The 18,322-nt window shown below is 42.2% G+C and overlaps 1 protein-coding gene across 1 annotated transcript in view; it reads right to left on the bottom strand.

Moving 5' to 3' along the window:
• The window catches only part of acap3a (ArfGAP with coiled-coil, ankyrin repeat and PH domains 3a), a 53,083-nt gene that overhangs the window by 23,264 nt on the left and 11,497 nt on the right, over nt 1-18,322 (bottom strand). Inside the window, exons 2-3 of the mRNA XM_020585596.1 lie at nt 1,740-1,797; nt 630-749 (exon numbers count right to left, since the gene is read on the bottom strand). Of these exons, the coding sequence (XP_020441252.1) occupies nt 630-749; nt 1,740-1,797 (178 nt within the window). The remainder of the gene's footprint in view (nt 1-629; nt 750-1,739; nt 1,798-18,322) is intronic.

The raw sequence follows: 18,322 nt of genomic DNA, 5'->3' as shown, positions 1-18,322 counted from the left end.
TTTTCTAACCTGAAAATAAAGAAACATTCTCATAACTGCAGCTGTATTTACATTTTAGGACAAAAGAAGCAAATAAAAGTGGTCACAAACAAATCCCACAATTTATTTGAATTTTAAATGGAAGCAAATGAAAAAATCTGGTTAATGTCATGAGGTGTACTTTTGTGCACTAGAGGACTTTTTCCCTAGAACCTCATATGGGAAAAGGAACTATAATTATAGGGCTGATTCAGTTCTTTTTTTATAATGGAAACTGCAAATATGAACAAGACTTTAATAGGAAACTCACAATTAGTCATATGGTTCAAGCCAAGAAGGCTTTTAATAGCACTTAATGTCAGCAGCAATGAAACCTGTCCAAGACGTCTGTGCTGCGAGCCGAGCCAGAAATACATTTCCAGACTTCACTTACTAATCTGTTAGTAATCAGGCTTATTCACACACAATAACACACACAGAAGACAGAGAGCTGTAAGGCTAACACCTAAAGACGAGGACAGTCCCCATGAGATGCTTATGGTAACAGTCCCCTTCACTAAATGACAGCACTGACAAATAAACGCTATAATGCTTCAAACAGGGGCTCGGTTAAACTACTCGGATACATTCCCTGCTCACTGGGGCCTCACCGAGATCATCTCATCCTTCTTGCACTGCTGAGACAGATCCCGGATGCCGCTGATGAAGAGCTTGTTGGCGCTGACGTATGCCTTCCCTGCCTCAATCATCCCACTGCAGAGCTTCACCAGCTGTGGAGGAAAGGGACACATTTGGAAGAGACAGCTGGAATTTAGTTTTATTGTGTGGCTGACTGGGAGATTTTAGTGTCAGTATTAGACACAATTACCTTTCAGACTGGATTTATATCTCTGGAAGAGGTGATGATAAAATCCCCTGAGCTGATCAGTGATGTTGTTCAGGTCAGTGTGAAATGTGAAGTGAGACTCGACCTTTTTTCTATGATATCTAAGCAGATTAATATCGGATTCATTTTATTTGCAAAAGACACTGTAGATAATGATATTCTCATTAAGTCAGCCAGTAACGAGACCGTAGGAGCAGTTATCAAATAGCTGTTGAACAAGCGGTTCGCTCACTGAAGTCCCAGTTTTACCCCTAAACCAGTGAGTGAAGGTCTGACATGTCTATAGTTTTTCTTGAATAAGTTTCAGACTAATAATGATATCAGCATCAGCGTTTTCATGGTCATAAATCATATCATATTATGAGGGTCAAACTACTGTATCATGGGACTATTGCTTATATGGCATCATAGGGAACTGGAGCCACCCCTTGGTGGATGTTTTTGCACAAGCTAGAGGGGAGGATGAATAAAATTCTCATTTATGAACAGTAATAATAAAGCTAGAGCCAATATATGATTAGCTTAGCTAAGACTGTAAGCAGGGACAAATGCTAACTAGTTAATATGTCAAACATCGTGCTTCAGTGACCTGAGCTGTACACCAGGACTGAGCATCCATTGTGCAGGGAGCAGCTGAGGCTAGCAACGTTAGCACTGTGGGATTAGGCAACGGAGAGTAATATAACAGGGGGAGTGATCAGCCGTGTGTAACGGGCAGGTTGATCTCTGTAGAAAGAAGATGTGATGTGACATTGACTGTGTGGCACAAAGAATGACATGGGTGTTTCAACGCACAAAGAAATGTACCAACAGGACCTTGTCTTATTATTTAATCCTGATTTGTTCCTTAACATATGCTTAATAAACATCTTACCTTATCTAGTTTTGCCTCGACCTCCACAACCTCTGTTTCAACCTCATCAATATTTGCCCTGAAAAGCAAAAGCAAGAGAAGCTGTTAGTGCATGTGTGGTAATGTGTTACTGCACAGCTGAAATAAATTTCAATAAAGTCATTCATCTTGCAGGAGAACAGCCGTTCTACAATCTGCTTTTGATTTCCTACGTTCTCTGAAAACATGACACTCCATAAATCTGTGAGCGACAGATGGACTTTTCAGAGCCAGACATGTTCTCATGGCAACAGGAGTGAGTCTGGGTGAGCTTTAAGTGAGCGGGATGTCGCCTCGGGAGCAGTTCAGCTCTGGCAAAGCCAAGTGGCAAACAAGGTGTCTACACAGTGAGGGGGGCTGTCGGGTTCATCCAACAACCTCCAACCTACCTACCCAAAGCCACACCCATCCACATGTGGAGCCCACACTAGTGGGATTTGGGATTGTTTTACACCCAGAGGCCCACAGCGAGATGACGCAGCCACTAACGCCACCCATTGCTAGCTTCTCCACAACTGTCAGCTGGCAGTATGTGGATCATGGACATCACCTAATGTGTTAGTTTTATTTCATGACCTGCTTCTTGGTTTCACTGGAGTGTAAATATGTTGGCAGCCTCTTCACGTAGCGCTGTATCCCTCAACCTGTCTCCCCCAACCTGTCTCCCCCAAACTGTCTCCCCACTTTTAGCCACAGTAGTGTCGATCCAAGGGATGAAAATATGCATCAGGTCGTCACTCTACCACTGACTGAGACTGAAATGGGGATGGTGTTCCAAATCACAGCAGCTATGTGATGAGAGCATCTGTGGCATACAGCAGCCATGGCTGACAAGATATAAAGCTTTGTTCTGTCTCTTCTTCTTCTCTCTGGCCTTGTGTAAATTACCCTGCTTGGCCAAGCTCAAGGGAGCAAGCATGGCTTTGCTCTCATGTCCCTCTCCACCCCCACACCATCACTTTTCTCTCACCATCTCCATTTATATAGAAGTGAGGGAGTCCTCCAGAAAGGAAATACTTGTCAAAAGCTCCAACTCATGCAGCATGGGAAGATACATTACCTAAATAATCAATACCATACTAGTCCACATCTGGCCACGTCTTACTGTAACCTCAAACGATCTCCTACTGACCAAACCTGAAGCAACCACACCCAGGGATAATCTCACTGTGAGCAAATCTGTTTTCATTGCTGATGTCACTTTTTAAACTGCTCTTTTATGCAGTAATGCAGCATTTAGCTCACACTTTTGAGGTTTGTTGCCCTCATGCTTTTCAGCAGCAGCCAGAATGGAATATTACATTTCAAAAGAGGGCATCTTCACTTTATTCTGAATAACAGACTGTGGTAGAGTTAAATGTATCATAAAACCCTTTCAGACACAGGATATGTAACACTGCTTCATCAGTCTGTTAATGAGACGGGTTGGTGTCATTGAGACAAACCCACAGCCGTGATGAAGAGAGCCGTGGTAGTTGGCATACACACAAGACTGGACAGAATATCACATATAATGTATGAGGCCAGAGTTTTCTTTTTGCAACATGGCTGCCGAACAGAAGAGTTCATGTTATTGTTGTTTAGGGAAACTGTCATGTTTTATTAAGCTGAGTATCTCACAGAGATTCACAAGAGATGTGCAGATCTGGACTGTTGTGATTGGAAGGCCCATCTATACATAACAATGCCTAACATCAGTATGTCCTACTCTAGTGGGTGCCTAGCCGTTAATGTGACTGCGTGAGGTTCAGACTTCTGCCTTGTTGAAAGTGCTAGATAAATGTAACACTACTCTTTCAACCTTTCCAAAAAAGTGACCAGGGTGAACATTCAGACGTGAAATTGTTGTTCAAATGCCGTCAGAATAACGAAAATGAGCTCCATTTTTGGACTACAACTGATGGTCATGTTCACAACTGACTAATTGTTTAGTCAATGAAATATTAGAAAAACTGTCCATCACCTTTATTGGCCAAGTATGTTACACACAAGGAATTTGTTTCCAGTACAGAACCGAGGCAGCCATCTGCGGCACCAACTCAACCGATGGCTCTAACCATCGGGGCAACTTGGGGGTTCAGTGTCTTGCCCAAGGACACTTCAACATGTGGACTGAACCACCGACCCTCCGGTTGGGAGACGACCGCTCTACCCACTGAACCACAGTCGCCTCACAAGGTGACATCTGTCTGGCCAACAGTCCAAAACCTGATAATGTTTGGCTTTTTTGTTTTGTTTTGTGAAATGTCTTGGCAATTGTAAAATCCCACCAGGAGACTATTAAACTGCAGTAAATCTACCTCTGGTTCACAAGTCAGTAAGTACACTGGCATCACTGGTTGCTTAAAATAAAACACACAGTCAATAGTTGTTCTTGGCGGATTAGGACTGAACAGCAACAGAACAACAGGTTAATAACTTGTCTCTGTGCATTCAGGTTACATGTGCCTGTTAGTGTGCAGGATTATTCTGGGATCATTTATCTGACATGGAACAGTGCAGCTAAGCAGCGGTTTAAAAGCATAATAAACACTAAGATTGTGCTGAGCAAGCTGCAGCTCCGGTGGTTTCTGCCTGCCGACACGGCATCCAGACTGAGGTGCTGTGCAACGGCCCAACGTTGCAGAAACTTCTGTTTCTGTTTAACTCAGGAGCCACATCATCCTAACTAATTTCACATGAAATCTTGCTATATAAAATAACATTTTGTCCATGCTGGCATTGTTTTGTAGCATGTGAAATATGACTTCAAAGGTTCTGCAAGCACCATTGGAAAGAAAATGTTTTCCCAGTACGCAGCGAGGGAGGCAGCAGAACACTGCTTATCCTGAATGGGGTCACGCGGGGGGCTGAGAGTCGGGGTTCACCCTGGACAGGTCACCAGCCTGTCACAGCCAGTAAATAAAGCTGTCACATAAATGTAGTGGAGTAAAAATATTTTCTCTTATATGTAGTGGAGTGGATACTATAGGTAGTAGTGGGTATTATGTGGCATAAAATAATCAAGTATAGTAACTCAACTTTGTACTGCATGTGTGTAATTGTACTAAATTGCTTTTCACTGCCACCAGTAAGTGTGTGTATCTTGGCTGCTGAGAGAAACACAGATGGGCTCAGATGCCCCAGAGGATGGTGCTTTGGAGGGCGTATCAAGGCAGAGCAGCCTGGTGGTGTGGATGAAGAACAAGCAGGTAGGATGCTGAGGAGAGCACCAGCACTGTGTCCAGGTAGTGACCCTGAAAATAAAGCTGTGGCTCCTCAACCAAGCCCAAAAGCATCTGCCAGATGGGGCACAATGACCAAACTTACAGAAGGAGGCCCATTCGGGAGAGCAAATTAGCCAGTGAGCGGTGTCAGGGCTGGTCTCTGGACTCTATGCCGGCACACAAATGAGCACAGCTGTGGAGCAGATGGTGCTAACTTCAAGCGATCCTCAGCAATCAGCAGCCAGTTTGATTTTAGTCTGCTAGTTGTTTTTTCTTGCACTGCATCTTTAATCTCATCTGAATTCATAACATAATACAAAAGCTTTCATTAGTGTGGAGAATAGGGAGGCCATACCGGAGGGGGGGGGGGATTTGGCAACCGGGTGGCCCTAACTGTCTGAGATTCCCATTGTGACAAAGCAGCTTCCTGTCTGGAGAACAGACAGCATTTCATTATAATACTGATTGCTTTAGTGTCCTCACTGAGGCTGGATTTCAGGATTGAATGGCTGATTTGAATGGCCCTGCTGTGCTCCAGGGCCGGGACCAAATTTAGACCCTGGATCCTCCGGTGGAAACGCAGGCAGAGGAACAACATTCCAAAGAAGGTTCCTGCTACCTGGGGAAAGTTCCTCTGGTGCAAACGCAGCTAAAGGTGGGAACATATCCACATTCTAGAGGAGTCCATACAGCCTGACACCATCACATCCACAGCAGATATCAGATTAAAAACACAATCTTATACAAAATAAAATATGTACAATAACCCATTTTACAACAATTTAAATCGTTTGGTGTTATTTAGCTTACAACTAGCTCAACCAATTACTGTATTTTTCAGCAGAAACAAAAGTATCAAGAGCACCGATGCTCCGACTGGACTGTGTGTAGTGCAGCTACCCAAATGAGTCAGTTACACAAAGCCTACTATCAGTGGACCTTGGGAGGCTCCATATTTAATAAAGCCATCTTCCCCATGCACACACATGAAACTCAGGTTGCTGGTTGACACTTTACGTCACACGTGCCCTTAATCTTCCTTACTGACAAAACTCAGTGCCCCCTAAACTCTGACAGAGACAGAGCATATCTGAGTCTCAACTCATTGGAATCATATAGTTATATAAAGCATCGCTCACACATGCATGACCTGTGAATTCCCACCACAGCTACCCATCTAAAATATAAACAGCAAATGCTGAAATCCCTAACCTGGACCTCATGACCTCTAGAAAAACCTTAGCACTCATCCAGTTGGTGTCACATTTACACCATCATCCTAGTAATTTAGGAATTACACTGGTCCATTATCTATAGTAACCCAATCCTAATGCGTTTAAGGTGCAGAGTGACTTCAAATGTCCCTAATAATACTCTGCCCAACATGTTCCAAACCCTGACTATTATTTCACAAACACAGGCTTTTATTTCCACTTGAAAGCTTAGATGTGTTCCTTGTACTTAAACAGGCCTGCTTTCTGTTCTGAAAGAGCGGCTTCATCTCCAGCCATGCACAGGAGCACAGGACTGCTGCACCTTACCTTAAGAATAAATTCTGCTCCACTTATTCACCAAATACTACAGTAAATCCACTGTGCCGTTTAAAGCTACCACGATGAAAGCCTCGCTGCCCTGCAGGCTCTCAGTGAAGCGGTGACTAAAATCAACAGTGACTGGCTTAACTGGCACCTGAGCCAGTTAAGCCAGTTAGTGCCAGCTTGGAAAAGCCCAGAAAAACTGTATATTTTAGTAAAAGGACATATGTGTACCTGTTGTCACAACAGTGAAGGCCTTGGAAATCATTGACAAGGACAAAATCTAATGCAAGACAAAGGCAGAACAGCTACTTGAAAAGCTGCATAAAAAGCTTTAAAAAAACCCAGAACCACATTTATATGCAATTCAGATTTGCTGTTAACCAAAAAAAGCATGAATAGAATATTGTAAAATGAACCCTGTTAAAGTAATTCAGCATTTTTGATGTTGCTGTAATGAGAAGCCTGTGAAATGCAAATGAGATTAGACCAGCAACTGTCCAGTCACACAAGCATTTCACTGGTTCAGTCTCCAGTTAAGAGTCAAAAGCAGGTCACAGACCAAGGAGCAGGTTAAGTTCAGAGGATTGGACCACTGCCCGATCAAATCACTGGAAAAACTGTTCCTGCAGGATCCTGACTGGGTCAAAAGTACTGAGTTTGCCATCAAATGACATGTAAGAGAACACTAGAGACCTACTTAGAGACCAGCAGAATCACCTTGCTGTACTAGCTTTCCAGTAGAAACAGCCTGACATTACTTGTAACTCTATAAGTGTAATGATTTGTTCGTGCACGGCCTGAGGCCAAGGCAGCACGACCATCAGCACATATAAGGTAGCATGCTAACAACAGCCATTTCTGTTTACTGAAATAACTATACACACATGCACATATGTGCGCTTTCAATGAAATCATTAATATAATCATTCAACACTAACTTATAATTTTATATTCAGTTCCAATTACCTAAATGTTTGTTTGCATGAGCTCCCACCCATATTAGCTGCTGGTCATGGATTCAAACTGCCAAACAGGAAGTGAGAACAACCAATGGGCTTTATAGTAGGTGGAACCCAGTCTGTGCAATGTGGTTTGTAGTACAAGGCAGGATGGTCTCAGGGAATAAGTACCCTCGATAACTTACCTTATTACTATGTTAGGATAATCAGAATAATGATTAGGCATTGTTTTTATTGCTCTATATTAGACAGTTAACAATAACATTTAACATTTTTCTCACTCTATTTTCTCCACATCCTTTATTTGTCTGGTGTAAACTGCAACTGAAACACACTACGATTCCTGCCTCTGTGTGCTCCATCCACCAAGCTGCCATCTTTTGACCTTTGACCTTTGTTTGTAAGTCGCAAAGACAGGAAATGTGGGGAAATAGAGAGGGGGAGACATGCAGCATAGGTCCATAGGCAGACTCAAACCTCTGACCCTGCAAAAACACAGCACACACTGTAAACACTCAACATTCAGGTTACATCGAATGTTTCAACAGCTTTTCGTTCTTTCCAACATAGGTGATTATTAGTTCATAGTCCTCTTCACTGTACATCAGCTCTCGGTGCTGCAATAGCCAAATTTCGCTATGACCTTTTCATCTCAGGTCATACTGGGTTCTGCACTCATGGTTCTGATGAGGTTACATGTAATTAACTAACTTGTCTCCTTCCCACAAATGTGCTCAGAGCTGCCCAGTAAACCCCTGTCAGCTGAACCAGTTGATAGCTAGCTTCAGGATGCCAGTTATCCGAGGCCACCAATGGTCAAACAAAGCCACAGATAAACCTGCTTCGTCATACAGACCCTCGGTCACCTTCATTGCTGGGCCTGGATACTAATCTGTCATCTGTTCCTTATCTCAGAGTGAAAAGGCATGGCAAGACGGCACAGCTGCCACACCAAGTGAGCCACATGTGTGCATCATGTCTATAGGCAACCGATCTGTGCAGTATTTGAACCACATTTTTCAAAATGACAGCAGTTAACAAGGTGTCTGTAAACCAAACATGAAAGCATGACTGAATTCTGAAAACATACAGCTTGTGCTGCTGTGTCTTCACTTTAAGATGTCAGAACGTTACAGTAGGTGCATGTGGAGCCCAGCTGAGCTGAACTGTATTAGGGTAGCATCAGAACAGCTGTCATCCAGAGAGCTGTCTGGACTGGAAAGAACAAGTGGGGAAAATAAAAAAAGGAGAAGGAAAGAATAGGGGAAAGGTAAAGGAGTCTGGCTGACATAACCCTCCCTCCTGACTGAACACGGCCTCTCCAAAATCAACACTCCTGGCGTTTTCTTAACTGAAAGGGAGTCTGGAAGCAGCATGACCGCTCCACCTCAGACAACCAGTCTGCCTGCTACGGGTGATCTTTTGCCTGTGTTTGCTCCCTACACCTCCTCCTCCGTCTTTTCTGCCAATTCTAACTCCTACACGTTCACAGGTCGACTGTGTGGTTTGTCTCTGTATGCTGCAGATCACAGCACATAAATTCAGAGTAAATGAAAAACCAGAGGTCTTGATGTGTGTCCTCAAAAGGCAACACAAAAAACACAAAAAGTGAACATTTTGGTGTAAAACAAAAAAAATAAATTTTTGTTACCCACTGAAACTACAGGAGCACTTAGAAAACATATTTCAACAACTAAAAATATGTTTTTAAAGTCAACACTTACACTAAAAGAACACTTTAAAGGACCAACTAATACCAGTATCTATATATCTTTATACTGTATATGACCATTTATTTTCCACAAATTATAGATGTTCAGAATCCTTTCCATAATCTTCTATTTAGAAATAATGCTTAAATCTTCACTTCACTTTCACATTTCTGGCAGTACAGAAATGCAAAACTACATTTAATGTTCTTTAGAATCAATATATCCATTACATAATTTGTCCAGATTAATGACAAATTGATTTTTCAACTGAAAACCATCACACTTTTAACATTTTGTGTTCATTTACTGCACACTGACACACAAACCAAAGGAAATGAGCCAGACAAGGTGTTGGTCTGACCATCAGGACCAAGCTGGAGGCAAGGAGGAAGTGGGGATTAAACCGGCAACCCTGTGATTAGCAGATGACCCTCTCTACCTCATAAACCACCAGCATTTTTATTTAGACACCAACTGCCTGGTAAAAAGCCCATATCTTTCGGATTCCATACATCCAATTTCTCTAACAAATAAAGTCACCAAGCACAAACCAAGAAACCCTGATCATCATATCAGGCTTCCATTTCAGACTTTAAAAAGGTCCCTGCAAAGCATTAGAAAACAACCTTTCCCAAGCACAGCACTTCTCGTGATGAGTAAACTGATCTTCAAGTCGTAGAACTGGTGGAATACTCGTTTAAGAAAATACATAAAATTTACAGCACATTGTTAAAACTGTTCATGACACAATTTCTCATGTCGCCATCTAGAGAGAGAAACCTTTAAATATAATCAGCTATTCTCTCTGCTGTTACAAATCCTCCTCCTGTGTCTGGCTGTTAGTGTCTTGTTGGCCCTTGAACAACATGTGTGCAGATTTTAAGACCCTCCCTTGGCAAGAGACATTAGTTCTGGCATTGTCCAACATTAAACAACCGCCAAGGCAGTAATGCAGCCAAGCAGGCAGTCCCTGAGCACAACAAGGATAACATTCCCACTAAATGTGAGCAGACGAATCACATCTTCTCAATGTGCACATGAAGAAAAATGACAACAGAGAGACATTCTTCTGAGGAAACATTCAAATCAAACAAGGCTTCAGCAGACAAGCCTCTTCTCACAAAAACTCCTGCCAGGGTTGTTTGTTGATACGTCCAAGGAAAAAGTCCAAGGATGAAAATCATTCTAATTCAGGGTTTCATTTAAACACGACTTTCTACACAGCTCATTTCAAAATGTAGAGTGAAAACAAAATTAAAGGAACAGTTTTACATTCTGCGAAATACACTCTTGTTTTCTTGCGGAGCTTTAACTGAGTAGATGGATACCACTATTGTATCTGTTCATTCAATTTATAGAATGTGAAGGAACGTCAGGTCGTGTTGGGGCGCCTGCAAACGTTCTTGTTTTGTTTGGCTAAAAAGTTGCTTAAATTGTTTAGATTTCACTTTACTGACTGTAGGAATTGAGGTTGGATAACCTTAGCTAACTGTAGCTAACTCCTAGAGGGCCCGGAGAGCCCGTCAACAAAAGTGACAGACTGCTCTCGGTTCAGGACGAGCTAGCAGCTGTCGTCAGATAACACAAACACTGCAAATGAATCAATTTCTGTCCCGTCTGTGCTCAAACTGAACATTAAAGTGGATGTAGTTGAAGCATCTGCTATGTAGCTGCATGTATTTATTGTTTTAAATTAACTTATAGATGTATGTAGTGTATTTCTCTATGATAATGAGCATGGTCGCTCCAAAATGGCACCCAAAATTCAACAAATTAGTGTATTTCTCTATGATAATGAGCATGATCGCTCCAAAATGGCACATTTACCCAAAATTCAACACAGCCTTACAACAAATTCATCTTCTCCATAAGGCTAGTAAGGCCAGTTAGCTTAGCTTAGCTTAGCAAAAAGACTAGAAGCAGCCTGGCTCTGCCCAAAAGTAACAAAATCCACCTACCAGCACCTCTAAAGCTTCGCTCAACTTGTCAACTTGTGTTCAGCTTAAACAAACAAGTTCCAGTATTTTAAAAAATTATAAAGCTTTAGAGGTGCTGGTGGGGTTTGTTACCTTGGGACAAAGCCAGGCTAGTGGTTTCCTTGTTTCCAGTCTTTATGCTATAAGCTAACCAACTGCTGGTTGAGGGTTAATATTTTAAGGAAACCAATGAGAGTGGTACCAACCTCCTCATCTACAGTAACTCATGACAAGCAATATACAGTATATGAAGGGAGTTATGTTAACTCATTTTGAGGTACTTTGGAAATATTGCCTCACCAGATGATACAAGGTCTATTCAAGCACCAAACACACAAATTTGACAACCACTGCAGCTTTCTTCTCACTAACGCCATCCACTGACATTATCTATGTCTAAAATTTGACAACGCCATTGTTTCCATTTATATAATTTGTCTGGCTGTGGGATTTGTGGAGCAGCCATATGGCAAAACGTTTGGATTATCCAATTTTAGCGTCCACCCAGACAGATTGATGTAGGGGAACATAGCCAGAGTCATTGGCTGAATACTGAAGCCGAATTCTTCTGCTTACTTTGCAGAATATGGGGAGATGTGTCAAAGCACATGCCTGAACTCCACAATTATATCCTCTAATTCCGGGAATGTAGCAGAAAGTTCCTGTCCTGCTACATCTGAGCTGGATCTGTGAGAGTTTTCTTTCCTGTGTCAGCCTTTCCACTAATGGTTCAAAGCTTTAACTACGGGTCAGCTTTGGAGCAGATGACTTCTGTACGATATCAGCTTTCATTATGTGGTAGACAGCTGGATTTCATCACTGAAGACAGTCACAAATGTCCAAAAATAAAATATTACCCATTCTGAAGAAAAAAAAATCTCCTGCACAAAACTGACTGTTGGCCATCTCTTGTTGCTCTTACAACAAGCACCTTTTAAACTGTAGCTGCTGTAGCATCATATTATTGAGTCACAATTCAACTACCCCAAATAGTTTGCGTTTGTTCTGAATTGTGATATAAAAGGATTAGTGGAACAACTGATGGATCATTTGCTGAGTCAACTATTTTGCTCAAATGTGAGGAATTTGCAAGGTTTTTTTTCATATGTGATAGTAGACTGAAGGTCTTTGGGGTTATGACTGTTGGTCAGACAAAACAAGACATCTGAAGACATCACCTTGACCTCTTAAACAGAGGTAGACAATGTTTGGATAATTTTGTTTAGCATAGCTGATGATGACACTGGGATTCCACTATTAAAACTGACACTGACATTAAATTGTACTATGTGATCAAATGAGGTGTAAAACATAAAGCAGTTTGGTACAAACAGGAACATCTCTTTGTTTATAATGTTTTGTAATGTTATCTTTGTATTGTATAAATTATTAAAATTAAACATTTCCTAAGTCCAAGTGATCATTTCATCCCATTTTCTATACCGCTTAGTCCCGAACGGGGTCGCGGGGAGGCTGGAGCCAATCCCAGCCGGCTCCAAGTGATCAATGAATCAAAATTGGTTTCTCTGTCTTCAGCTTCTCAAATGTAAAGATTGGCTGATTTTCTGTTTTATATTATTGTAAATTCAGTATCTCTGGGTTTCAGCCTGTTGATCAGACAACACAAGGCAACGCTGGGTTCTGAGAAAGTGTGATGGACCTTTTTTCCTTATATCTGACATTTTGTACAAGTAGAATTAATTGTAAAAAAAAAAAATCATTGCATTAATAAAAATAATCATAACAGTTGCAGCCCTATTTTTAAAACTAAAGATTTAATGTCTTTCCTTTAATGTATTTTGTTCCTTTAGCAGTTTTCCACACACTTATGGAAGATGTTTCATGATCCTGAAAGCCTCTGGAGCTTTGCGGTTAGAGCTGTATTAGCTACTAACACATCTCTAGCCTGTGCTAAACACCAGAACCACAGCGCAGGAGATTATAGGGATCAGTTAGCACCAGCAGATGACACTCGGTTTAGACAAAGAGCTAGATCTAAAGCATGTAATAAGACATTATACTCAGTAAGGATGAGGTTGACCGAGAGATGTTTCTATGAATGCATTAATTTCAGCTTCCAGTATTTACAGTGAATTTGGAAGCTGCCATGTGTTACTCCTGAAGACAAATGCAGCTAAAAAAAGAGACACAATGAATGGGAACGTGGCAAGCGACTCCTGCGTGACCTTGAGTTGCTGTGGGTCACTGGTGAAGTCATTCTGGAAATAACAACTCCCACTCTGATATCAACAAAGGAAGGAGCTATAACACCGCTTTCACTCCCACCACATTAATAGATAAATCGTAGCGTGAGTGAAAACTGTTATCACAGACTGAATGAAGGAAAGAAGACAGCAGGAGATGAAAGTGTGAAACTCCATTTTACCAAAGAGCACATTCAACTTATTGTTTACAGCACCACAGTATCTTTCTGCTCTTTGTGAGCAGTAGCAGGATAATACCAAAGTCTAAAAACAGGGTCTTTCACAGAACTACTAGACAAAGTATCCATTTTTTGTGTGCGTGTCTCTGCACCACTGGAACTGGGAAGGATAACAGTTCTTAGAAGACTTGATCAGCTCCTACAGTACTTCATGATAGGCACTCTGTAGTGTGTTAGTATGCTAACATTTGCTGCAGCTGAGGCTGATGGCAATGTCATTAGTTTCATGTATTTGGTCATAAATCATAGTACTGCGCAAATGCTAATTTTGACCTGACGGTCTTGTGATGAAGGCCAGATCATTTATTGCTTTCAGTGTAAACTGTGGAGCAATCAGGGCTGAGAGGACCTCATGGACCTCTTATCACTGCATGGCTGTAAAATTTGGCACACAACAGGGAGAAAGCCTGTAAAATTGGCTGCAATAAGTCTTTCTGACAAACCAGCTGGGTGTAGTAGCCATGTATAATGCAATACCAGCTCCATCCAACCCCCCATCAGCCATGATGGTCTGGGGGTTCGCCCACCACAGCTCATGAGGAAACGGCACTTCGGGCAAGGAGCCAACAGAGGTGGTCACAGAGGAACTGTGACAAAGATGAACCTTTTCAGTACAACAATACCCTGTCACTTTTCCACCGCTCCTGCATTACGAACTGAATTGGTTTAGTCTGCGAGGGCTTCCTGGACATCATCACAAGGGAAATGGACTTGAATAGACTGTCTCAAAATGTGTGTTTATTATTACATAAGACGCAAGAGGATATGTACTACGTCACAATAGTATTGTAAGAGTGGGTGGGGAGTGAGACGCTGTCGATCAGCGGGTTGGTGTGTGGAGGTAAATGGAGAAAGGCTGACAGGCCAAAGAAAGGCCAGAATATGAGAGGCCTCGCCTGGCGGCGCAGGTTTGCATTAACTCAGGGTGGTCTGGGATGACTCCGACACACAAAAATGTCAATGAAGATATTTGGACTGAGGGAGACGGAAGAACGAACACACACAGAGGATCCTGAAGAGGCCTGGGCCGTGAGAACCCGCCTGGACAATGTTCCATTGAAGGGAGGAAGACAATAAAGCCACAGACGTGATGATTCTTGTAGCATTTTTCTGGGCAGAACACCAGGCTGCCTGGGTCAAAGCCGCTGCAGCATAGAGCGGTGTTCACAGTGAGCCAGTCCTACAAGTGTAACGCAATGACATTTTAGTGAAATAACTCAGTGAAATCCCTACACAGGCGTGATATGTCCAGCAGTGGTGGTGGGGCTGAGCTGGGAGTATTCCCAGCATTTTTGTGGGCTAAACATGCAGCTTGGCTTGCACTAGAAAGACATACCAGACATGTGAAGCCTTCAGCTCCTTCCTGTCTAGAAGCCTGAGAGATGCAGCTCGCACAAACAACAGTTCAAATGACAAGGAGCCTCCATGTGAGTTATGCTGACATCCCTTCCATTGTGAACAGGCTTGAAACATTAAATCTTCAAACTGAAACTTGCTGTTTTATATTTGACTCAGAAATTAAACAATATAAACTAAAGTGATTTTGACAGTGAGATGGAGTCGAAACAGCAGACTGATGTTCACATGTGGAGCTGGTGACGGCTCTTGCATCATGGGAGCGCCAAACACAACAGCTGAGGTGTTGGCTTGTGTCACTTCCTGCTGGGTTTCCCCCAGGTGTTTCCTATGGTCTAAAGTCAGCAAATTGCCCCTGACGTCAGTCTCTGGCTCTCTTCTATGACCCCCGACCCCCAACCCCCTGTCACTGTTGATGAGATGTCCTGTGTCAACCAGTAGAGACCTAACCGGATCCTGATACTAACAACAAGGAAGCATAACAAGGAGACAGAGGAGGGAGGACGCTAAAAAAAAAACAAGGATCCCAAAGTCTGGAGCTGATCAGAGATGGGATCTTTATTTGTGGACATTAGTCACAAGACAGTAACAGCTACTCTTTGTTTTCCTGGTGAACCCACAAACTGTGTGAGAGACATCCAGCAGGATAACAGCAAAAAAATCAGCAGTGACACTTTATATGCAAAGAACAATGACAGAGTGCAGTGAAGCGAAGCGTGGGATAGCTGCCTGTCCTCAGTTAATAATGCTGAAACACAGCACTGAATGGCTCTCTGGAGAATTACAGCTGTTCTGCTAGGCTGAGACGGTTCTGTGAGGAGAAGCTGAGTCACAGCTCACTGGTCTCTGCATCAAACCACACGACAGACATCAACGACAGTGGGAAAAACAATGAAAAACGAGTTAAGTGCAATATGAGGCCCAGAGAATATGATTCAGGGCAGGGCGGCGAAGAAAGCTAACTCCCATCTTCACTATTAGTTAACCAAGTCAATGTTTTGTCTATAAAGCGTCAATGAATAGCAAAACCTTTCTCTCACAATTTTATCCAGAGGAAACTGTGGCCAAGGTGCATCTTTAGCTTAGTCAGAAAAAAGTGACAAATGTCCATTTCCCCAAATTGCTCATTTTGTCTAACCATCGAAACCCAAATGCAGGGCTGCTGTTTAAGATTATTTTCATTAGGTTTTGTTTCTCTGCTTGTTTTTTGATAAAACAGTTAATAGTTTGGTCTTTAAAACCTCTGACAGCAGTAAACGATACCATGACAATTTCCTAAAGCCTACGATTATATCACCAAATGTAGTGGTGGCAGCAAACATCAGACATATATATAATTTATTATTAAAGTCATTTCTCTCAATCAGCTAATCGATTAATCAACTAATTGTTGCAGCTCTGCTAAAAACAGTCCATTTACAAAGACGTAAACAGAGAAAAGCTGATATTCATTTGAAAAGCTGTACCCGACTAAATATACCACTTTATCCTACTAATACTACTTAAATTTCTCTTATTTGATAAACACTGGAAGTCTGAGAAAGTGTGAGGGATTTTCTATGTGAGTCAGGGCTGGGTGTCAGAGCAGGGGAGTGAGCAACCTCCTCTCACACACTCACATACACACACACACAGTCTCCCCGGCGTTTGCGCCCTTCACTCCAAACCTGCTTTTAATATATGAGCAGGCTGACGCATTTCCTGTCCCGTCCCAGGACACGACAAGTCTGCCCCCGCTCACAGAGGAACACAGGGAGGATGAAAACGGGGAAGAGAAGGGGAGAGTAAGAGGCAGAGTGAAAGGGATGGAACAGATCAAAAACAGATGCTTGTACACGTGTGCTTCAGTATTTCAAAACCGAGCAGAGATGAAGCCCAACACTTTCTCCTTTTATCTCCTCTTCACACTTCAAAAATAACAGCTTTGTATTTGTATTGCAAACACAGTTCACACACCCCAGGTGAGGACAAACAGCCACAGCTGTACGGCTGAAATCCTGACATCTATCAGTAACTTCATCCCGTTTCCTGACCCAAGGGCTGATAAACATGCAGCATGAGCCGATGTTGACACACCTGGAAACTACCCAACCGCTCTCTCTTTGAGACAGTAGACTTCCAAGCAGCCATGGTTATCACGGGAAATGTTTCAGCGACACGACATTAAACAGTGAGATATATGTTAGTCATAACTCTAGGAGTCTCTGTTCTTCTCCAGTTAAACCCAGATCCTGCTGTGTGAAGTGGTACGAGAAGCCCAAAAACAAGTCATCATGTGTGAGTCTGCTGAACAATGATACACAGTCGCACCCAAAGAACCAAGCCTGGAGTCAGTGAGAGGACACCTCCTCGCATGCTGCCTTTGACCGGAAGACAAAAAAACGAACAAAAAAAAAACAAAAACCTGCAAAATCTCCTCCAGCACAGTCTCAACCCAGGGATGAGAAATGGGCCATGAGTTGGGGGGATGCAGCCGTTACATGCTGAGGAAATTGGCTATTCTCCAACTGGAGTTCTGTCTTGAATGCAGTCGGTGAACTATGTCCCAGCTGAACACATTGCACTGCTAATGAGCAAACCTGATACAGACTAAACTGATTTTTAAGCCTAACCTCTGCAGTGTTTCTAGGTCATTTATACATGAGAAAGGAAACGTTTTAAACAAGACAAACTCTCAAAGCAGTTAATGCAAAGGTTTGATATATATGGTGTGTTTATTTGTTTTCTGGTGGCAAGTAGGATGAGACCATCGATAGCAACTGTCCGTTAAAGCCACAATATGTAGTCATTTTCAGAGGCGACTGATTCCAGAGTCTCATGCTAGCGCTAACGAGATTTTCTAATGTTACTTATTTCACCTTTAAATTTAGTTTTACTTCTTTGCATGTCATGTGAAATTCGGCTGCTGGATCACTGGTGCACTGGGTATTTATGTGGTTATTTATACAGTACATATATGGGGGGTCTTCTATGTGTTCAGCTCAGCTTCTGAGACTCAAGCACAGATTTTTCCCTCCAGTTGAAACATTCTGATCTTCTGTCCTCACATCTAATCAAGTCTTTTGTCTTTGGACAGAACCAGGCTAGCAGTTTTTATGGTAGACTAAGCTCAGTAGCTTCATATTTAATGGACAGATATGAGAATAAAATCTGTCTTTTCATTTAGTTCTCTGACAGAAAGCGAACAAGTGTACTCAGATCCCTTACTTCAGTAAAAGTAGCAATACCACAGTGTAAAAATACTCTAAGTAAAGTCTTTGAACAAATTCTACAACTATTAAAATGCCTCCAAGAGGGAAAAGAGCTAATAAATCAGAAGCGAACGAGGATGTTGAAGCAGAAGAGGATTATATTTCAGCGGCACAAGTAACAGAG

This window comes from Monopterus albus, unplaced genomic scaffold (assembly GCF_001952655.1).
Source record: "Monopterus albus unplaced genomic scaffold, M_albus_1.0 scaffold371.1, whole genome shotgun sequence".
NCBI classification, from domain to species: Eukaryota; Metazoa; Chordata; class Actinopteri; order Synbranchiformes; family Synbranchidae; genus Monopterus; species Monopterus albus.
This window is presented reverse-complemented; position numbering and strand designations above follow the sequence as displayed.